General features: G+C 40.2%; 1 protein-coding gene across 1 annotated transcript in view; it reads left to right on the forward strand.

Moving 5' to 3' along the window:
- Positions 1-5,149, forward strand: part of GCH1 (GTP cyclohydrolase 1) — a 41,751-nt gene extending 36,602 nt beyond the window's left edge. The window contains exon 6 of the mRNA XM_026698716.2: positions 635-5,149. Coding sequence (XP_026554501.1) covers positions 635-761 — 127 coding nt within the window. The 3' untranslated portion in view covers positions 762-5,149. The remainder of the gene's footprint in view (positions 1-634) is intronic.
- Positions 5,150-8,953: the final 3,804 nt, after the last annotated feature.

Here is an 8,953-nt window from a genome sequence, read left to right on the forward strand (position 1 = left end):
GGTGTGCATGTGCCCCAGCCAGCTGGTCTGTGCTGGCTACCTGGTCTTCCTGTTTCTGGTATGCATGTGTGATTAAAGACCAGCTAGCTGGCACACATGCACGTGCTGGAAACCGAAAGCTCAGCTTCCTGGCACATACATTTGTGCCAGGGAGCTGCTGTTCCAGTTTCTGGTGCTCTTCCCCCCCTCTGTGCATGGTGGGGATCTGCTGTTCCAGTTTCTGGCACTCCCCCCCCCCCGCGCGTGCTACTCCGGTTTTTGGCATTCCCCTGCGCGCACTCTCCCATTTTGGCACTCAGTGCTGAAAAGGTTCGCCAACACTGATCAATATCATCTATGAGCCATAGTGGCACAGTGGTTACAATGCAGTATTACAGGTTACCTCAGTGAATATCATGGCTTAATCATCAATAAAAGTGAAAATATCAATGAGAGTGAAAATATTGAGGGCTTGATTTTTTAAAAATAATTGGCAAGCTATTATACTGAAATCAAGATCGAATTTGATTTCAATTGCGCAGCTAAAGTTTTCTATCCTGCTTCTGCTGTTTTTTTGCAGCAGAAAGAGACAGGCTATTTTCTTTCGTTAAAAATATTTCTATTGGATTTTTTCCCCTGTCTTTTCCTTCTGTAGGCACATGTGTATGGTGATGCGAGGGGTTCAGAAAATGAACAGTAAGACTGTAACCAGCACCATGCTTGGAGTATTCCGAGAAGACCCAAAGACACGTGAAGAATTTTTAGCGCTCATCCGTAGCTAAAAATGTGCCATCAATTTTCCTTCCTGGACTGTCTTCTCTAGCATTGATGTTGAATCTTTTGCTGTTTGTGTTGCTCCTTCTCTTTTTGGAAAAGTAACAGTCACTTTAACATTTCTGAAGTTTTACGGTATTGGTGGTAAGTTCCATCATGTAGTTTCTTTGCTCATATGGTTCCTTGTGTCTTTGGAGCGTAAAGGTCCCAGAAATATTTTCTCAATCTATGTTACGTGACTGTCTTAAGGCAAATGTCATGCAGTGGCTATGTGTTTTTGTGTGGGCTTAATCAGGTTGTTTTTGTCCAAGTCATCTGAAGTGCTTGAAGGACATATCCTCACTGAGACGGAGAAACTCTTTGCCCTAATGTCCAGAAAATTTCTCCATCCTTTTTCGAAGGTCAAGAAAGATGGACAAAGGAATTAGCGGCTTTTTCATAGTCTAGATGTTAAAGAGAGGGCGTTACTTCCTTCCCACATGATTAGGGGGTCATTCATTCATTCATTCATTCATTTTCATTCATTCCTGTTCCTTGTTTCAGACCAACTTGTACCACCACTCGCTTGGCCCTCTATTTCGTATTTCAGTTGCAGCTAGCCCAATTCTTCACTTTTGTAATTTCTTTTACTTCTTACGAATGAAATTGGCCCCATTTTCCTCGTGGATGAGTTTCCATTGCCTTTGCTCAGATGTCTCTCCAGTCGCAGAAAAGTAGAAGTCAAATTCCTTCTAGCAATTTCCATTGATGAAATGGAAATTATGGGCCTTCTTAGAGAGGGAAGGAAAATCTAGAACCCTTGTTTTGGAGTGGTTGAATTGTTGTGTTCATTACTGATATAATAGTTATATACTGTATAATAGTTATAATTATAAGAGTAATATAACTTTTTATAATTTTAGTTCTGAAAGACCCAGGGTCTGATATCTTGAGATACTTGTGTTAATTTTATCATAATGCAGGGAACTGGATAGCAACTGGTTTTGCTGGACAAGAGTTGTTTAAACAAAAAAGATATGGCAAAAACTCTGGCATTGAAGAGAAAACGTAAGTCATAATTTGCCTGACATTTGTTTCACTGATGGGACAAGATACAAAATGGAATTCCTTTCTTTCCGTTCTGATAGGAGCAGAACTATGGACAAACTCAGCCCTCCTGCATAAACTGGGTCTACGTCTCCAAGCATGTTAGGAATTCTGGGAGTTGTAGTTTCAACTCATTTGGAAGACATTATCGTGGAGGAGGATAGGGCTGCCCTCAGGAATCCAGGATTTATTACACTTTGATAGGATTGGAGCATTGTATTTTTCCCTTATATGGAACTGATTTGGATGTTCTCTTTTAGTAAACTATAGTAAACTTTTTTACCACATGATTTCTGTTCAGTGTAGGTTGTGACTATACTGTGGATATTACCACATGGTGTATATTCTATACTGGACTATTTTCAGGACTTGCATTCAAGTAAAAATGATTTAAGTTACTTCTTGGATGTCAGCCCTACATTGTTTACAATAACTTGGTGCCAATTTCAGACCAGCTCCAGCCTGAGATTCTGCATCTTTGTTAAAACAGGGCTTGACAGGAACATTTTGAACAGAATCAGTTTTCAGACAAAGATGGAATAAAGGATATTGGGAGGCTGTTTTTAGCAGCCAATTCCTTATTTGTCTTCAGTTTTTCTATTTGTCTTTTTACCGTATCCTGTTCAGAAGTGATTTTGTAAGCTAAAACTATGTGGAGGAAAAACACAAGGATCTCTGGAAAAACGTTCCTGATCCCCTCCTGGATACTGGAGAATATTATAGACTCTGTTTCTTTGGCAGAGTTAGCAACTGCTACCTCTTGTCCTGTGGCTCTTGGCAAGTTCCCATAATCGGAAGGGAAAATCAGACATTTAGATCATGAAGCAGAGAGTCTGCGCAGCTCCAGTGGGTTCTGGTTGTTTGTGTGAAGATCTTTGAAGGATCTGCCCATCTCAGTTCTGCCCATGAAAATGCCAAAATGCTCAGCCGAATTCAGGCTTACCAAATCAACATCCAGAATTCCATGTTGTTGAGACAACTTGCATAATATAATTTGCTCAGGCGTAGTAGGAGAGAAGGAGGTGTGCCTGGCACAGAGCTCCTTATTTCCAGATGTTTGGTTCAGGATCCCTTTGCATTTATTTCTTTGCTGCATTAACTCAAATTGTCTTGGAGCAGAATTCAACATGCAATTCTTAAATGGGTTACTGTTGGATCCATGGCAGGATATGCAGGTTTTTAAGCATATTTATACCATGCAGAAACTCCAACCAATGATGCCTTTCTAACAAATGTTGCCTTCTAAGGCAGTGGGCATTATTTCATTTCCACATTTCAGTTTTAGGCTTCTTTCTAAACCCAGGATGGGCAACCTACAGTTGCAGGCACCTGATTTCTGTTTATGACTCTTAGAGCTATGATGGCTAAACATGAAGGCAAAGTTTCCTGCAATTTGATACAGGATACATGAACACTGCTATACCAGCTCTATAATAGGCATATTGCTGTAACAGCCCCTCCCCATCTCGCTACTCTTCCACGATATAACCCCACTCACCTTTTGCTCCTAAGCTCCATCACAGTCTTAAACACAATATTGGCCAGCAAAGGTTTCTGAAATAAATAATTCTGGTTTTGGTCATTTTCTTCCTTCACCATATGAGAGCTTGAGAAAGATCCACGTGGGAGTTGTGAGCACAGCAACCCTGGTTTTCTACAAACACATTTTGTGTGGTGTCCAAAGTAGGTCAAGTTGCCTTTTTCCCTCTTGTGTAACTGGAATGTCATGAAAAGCCGCTTACTGGAACTGATCTCAATAATTGCCTTCTGAATGGAAAACACATTAAAGAAAGTTTTATAACCACTCTAATTAGAGAAAGATGGGATCAGACTCACTCCTACTTTATGTGAAATGCTCATTTCACTGTTGTCTATTGGACAAGGCTGCCTTCTTAGCCAGACCTGATTGAAACAAGAGTTAGCCACTGCCCGCTTGCCGTTTTTGCTTCTTGGCTTCTTCGGTTAGAGACTTTGGAAAGCAAGGATGGAGGCGGTGTGGGTCAAAAATTGCACAATGGCAGATTTATCCCAACCCAAACCTTTTGCATATGGATTGGTGCATTCACATACAAAATGGCAAGGATCTTGCAGATTTTGTGTCCCCACCCGCCCACAACCTGTGGACACTGCTGAGATGAGATGATGAGACTTTTGCAGCATTGGCAGAGACAATATTTAAGGTTTATTTGTGAGGGGGCGGAATTGGCTGTTGGGTTTTTTGTGAGGCAAATGCAGAGGTTTAAAGTACCCCTTGCATCCTTTGAAACTCTGCTTCTCCTAGGAACCAGCCAATGTTCCTATTTTGGAGAGCGCTTTAAAAGGCCAGTTGGGTGGCTTTCCTTCTTAACTTGCCAGTTCCCCCAAATCATGAAAAAGAAACCACCGCCATAGACTCTGGTGAGGTCACAACATCATTAGCCAAATTTCCTGTGGTCCCCAGTGGCAGAAGGGCATTATAGCATAATTCTCAGGCTTTAAAAAAGGTTGCCCATCCTTGGATTTGGCAGATGCTTTGGATCCATCCAACAAAGTCTCTGTTTAATTCTTATGGATCAGTCACAGGCATATGTAGATATTTGCAAAAAAAAAAATGTCTTCATTGGCAGATCTTGTCTTTCCTTCAAGAAGCACATCTGAATTTTCCCTGTTTTATTGTCTGGGAGATTCAAAGCAACTTTCTGGCTTAACTGAAATTTTGAGCCTAAACACCTTTGATTTGTACACTACGTCCCTCTAGGTTATTGTACAAATTGCACTGTAATGTCTCAAAAGGCCTAAAATTGCACTGTGAAAGTTGGGAGAAGCCAGTGACTTGATCAGTCTGGAAAGTTCAACTCATTGCACATGTGCTTGAAACAGGAAGAGGAAATAGCTACATCTCTCTCTCTCTCCCTCCCTCCCTCCCTCCCTCCTTACCATGCAATCCTTCTGACATACCTCTTAACTGGTACCTGGATGCATCCTTAATAGCACTACTTCCTCTCTAGCCTAGTTTGAAAGTGCATGAGGGATGCAAAGAAGTCGATTTCCATTCCTTTGCCTGGAAAAAAGGAAATTCCAAGTGGCTTGTTCTCTTTGTGGCCTTAATGTATTGAGATCCTTTGGCTCAGTGAATCCTATTTATAATTTTTGTGAACTCTCTCTTGTCCTTACTGCCTTTATATTACTACACTTATGTATGTTCATGTAAGTATGTGTTTATCCAAATATGTATATGTACATGTATGTAAATCATATGCAATTTGCTGTTGTCTTCTCCCTCCAAATTCTGGCCTATTCATAGTATTAAAATGCAGTGCTGATCACTTTTGGCAATAGTCCTTTGTGTGATTTGTGAATGCAGTGCTCCCTTTTACTTGTTGAATATTGTGGCACATGGGTTTTGTGGCCAGGCTGGTGTGGTTGTGTGGGTCAGCAGAAGGAGAGAAAGCAACATGGGGAGTCCTTGGTGCTTTCTGAGTTTGGTGTTTTCTTGCAGATGTTTGAGTATCCAAATTAGGTAACATCATCATTGCTAGTAAGAAATGGGTTGTGCTCTCAGTTTATATTCTAGTGACTTGCCCTGTCACTGTTGGTGGGGATGGTCTTAGAGGTTCTTTGATCAACACTGACTGGGAAAGCCACTAGAATATAAACTAAGAGCAAATGCCATTACTTATTAGCACTGATGATGTTACCTAGTTTGAGAAATGAGATGTCTGCAAGCTTAGAGAACACCAAGAGCACCATACAGATATTCTCCTTTATTGGTGATGTGGGCGTGGAAATTATTGGTTGACATAGTTGCTAGCCAGGGCTATCAGAGAGAGACAGTATTAGTTCAACCTTGTACATTGGGTATTGGGGACTATAGCCCTGGGGAAACACCCACATCCTAGTTGCTAGAGGAGGCTGATGGTTTGAGCCATAAAGGAGAGAAAAGAGAGGTGTGTTTGAGCTTGCTTTGAGGCCTGGAGGAAAAAAGTGCCTGTGGTGAGACCTGGGTAGTTGGCGAGAGACTGCTGGGTATACGCTGAACGTTGAGTGGAGATTCCCAGTCTCAGAAGAAGAAGACATCAGCTGGAGGCTTCCTAGGGAGGAGGGCAGTGAAGACCAAGACTACTTCACCCCAAATCCAAGACAGGGATGGAGAGAAGCCTGCAACTGGACACTGGAAGATATGGGGGAACCCAGGAGGGAGGTGCTTCACACAAGATCCCAGCAGAGGAACAACTGCAAAAGGCTTGAAACCCACATTGGACTCAGCCAGTTTTTCTCCTTTCTCTGTCTCTCTCTGTCTCTCTCTGTCTCCCTCCCCCGCCCCTCCGGAAAAGAAGGGGGGAGTTGGTAGCTTTGCTAGCAAGAACCATGTGGACAGAGAGAGAATTACAGAAAAGTAAAAAATTAAAAGCTTGGACATTGCTGGACATAGTTCTGAAAATACAGATGAATATAGTAAAGGAAGTACCTCCTCAAAAGACTCCGCTTTCTCTGTCAGTCTCTGTGAAACTGCTGCCCTACTTAACGATACACATATAGTTGTAAAAGAACTCACAGTCATACTGTGACAAATATGTAACAACTTATAGTTAAAACTATTTGAGAATTGCTTTTATACCCCTCCATTCAGCTTTGGAGGAAGCTGAACCCTACTCTGAAGTGCAACTACAAGTTAGAAGAAATCTTCCACTTTAGAACAGTGGGAAACTTTCTGCTGCACACTGGTGGGAATTAGATGAATAAAGAGATTATCAGAGGTTTATTCCCAGTTCATATAATGAGGTTAGGCTTTTACGATTTCGCCACCTTGCTTCTTGGGTCAATGTAAATCCATGCCACAAAAGATCTTTTTCCTCAAAATACAGTGCCCAAGTTTTCCCTTATGCAATGGATTTTGGGGGTGGGGGTCGGGGTACAGCACTTGTATTTTCAAAACAGAATCTTCTTTTTCCTTGAAGTGAGCGAGTTCACATTTTTCCCTTTGTTTTTGTTCGTTCAAGAGGACTACTCCTCCGTTTTCAAAAGCAGCAAAATGCAGCATTTTAAAAACTCAAAGGCAGTGTCAATATTAATCTCAAACAATACAGCCTGGCTTAGCTGAGCTAACTAATACTCTTGAAATTACATCTATCACCTTCTTTGTTCAGCTTTATTGAATCCAGAAATGAACTAAAATGTCGACCTTTAATTCTGGCAGGAGCCCAGATCTTTGTAGCAGATGATTCCTGCAGAACTCAACTCCGGCCATTGGCATCCGACCTCCACAGCAAAATGATGCTTAGGATCTCCCTGCCTTGTGCATTGTAAAAAGTCTTATGGTTTATTTATTTATTTTTAATTTAACAAAAATGTATATGACCCCCCAACTCACGCTTGGTGACTCCTGGCAAGATAAAACCCCAACACAGGCAGTCCTTCAGTTGTAACCATTTATTTTGTGACCGCTCAGTTACAACGGCATTGAAAAAAGTGACTGCTGACCATTTTTCACACTTTTGACCATTGCAACATGTCTGTTGAGGTAATTCCCTGTTAGGAGAATGAGCGCATACAGGGAGATGTATTTGAGAGTAGTGTTTGAATAATACGCATACAGCACACAGATATACTGTACAGTAAATGTAGGTTTTTACTTCCAGAAATGTTAATCAAAGTCCAAACAAGCAATCCAAAGTCATTCACAGGTAAATCAGTCAGTTTTTCAATCCAGGGATAATCCAATAACAAATTCCAGTGTCAAAAACAGTTCAGTATCAGACTTACTGATCCAGTAATATCAGTCAATTAGAAGAAATGGAGGAGCAGCAATACTTTCCAACAGAAGGAAACAGAGATACACTCACACTCTCTTCTGAGACTAAGGCTAAGACAACCCAGGTTTCTGGCTCCATCTTATGGCCATTTGAGAAACCACACCTAATTACAGTTTTGCATTTTCTTAAAGATACAGTTTTAAAATGTTTATCCTGGTTTATATATTTCTAACCCAAATACCTGTTAGGTGACTTATATTCCTAACATTCTCCCTTTTTGGGTAAGATAATATATACAACCTTACATTTTAAGTCCATAATCTTCACAGCAAGCCTTATGCTTTATGGAGCCTTGGGCCTTTGTAAAATGATCTGCTATATTGTTTTCTGACATACAGTATTCTTGCTTAATCATTTTACTTTGCACACATCTCACATTTAAATATCTTAAATCTGTGTGTTTGGTTCTTGTCTTAACAGCAATATTTGAAGCCATCTGTATTGCTGATTGGTTATCTTCATAAACTACAATAGAATCTGTTACATCAATTCCCATGTCAATTAGTAGTTGTTTATACAAAACCAAATCTGTACATAGTAAAGACAAACATGAGAATTCAGCCTTCATTGTTGACAAACTTAGATGTTTCTGTCTAATAAATCTCCATCCAATCAACACATTTCCCAATAATACAGCAGTACCTGATGTAGATTTTCGTGTATTTATGTCTGTAGCAAAACTTGCACCAGCATATGCGGTTAAACTCAGTTCATCTTTAGGCTCCAAATACAATGCATAATGCATTGTTTCAGATATCTTAACACATGCTTAGCAGCTTGCCAGTGCCTTTCAGTGGCCTCAGCGTTAAATCTCACTAATTGGTTAACACAGTATGCTATATCTGGCCTTGACCAATTACTGAGATAAAATAAACTACCAAAGACTGATAAATGTTCTTATCAAAAATAGGACTTTGAACATCACTATTGCTAAACTCCTGGCTCATTGGTGTTTTAGCTGGCTTACAAAGTTCCATTTTAAAACTTTTTAGTAATTGATTAATTTTGTCTGCCTGTGACATCTTGTATCCTCCCCTAGTTCTATCTATCTTTAAACCAAGATATTGTTTAATTTCTCCTAACTGTTTTATTTTAAATTTCTTTTCTAACAGTGAAATTATTTCAGTAGCTTCTTGTTCAATTTTGGTGATGAATGCTATGTCATCAGTGAACAATAGCAACAATGAAATTACACCATCACTTTCCTTTTTAAACAAACATGGATCAGCCATGCTAGCTACAAAACCTACCTTAGTTAATTCCTTAACTATACACTGGTTCCACTCATATCCTGATTGCTTCAAACCATAAAGACTCTTTTT

The sequence above is a fragment of the Pseudonaja textilis genome, chromosome 1, assembly GCF_049901715.1.
Source record: "Pseudonaja textilis isolate UNSWEBS1 chromosome 1, rPseTex1.2, whole genome shotgun sequence".
NCBI classification, from domain to species: domain Eukaryota; kingdom Metazoa; phylum Chordata; class Lepidosauria; order Squamata; family Elapidae; genus Pseudonaja; species Pseudonaja textilis.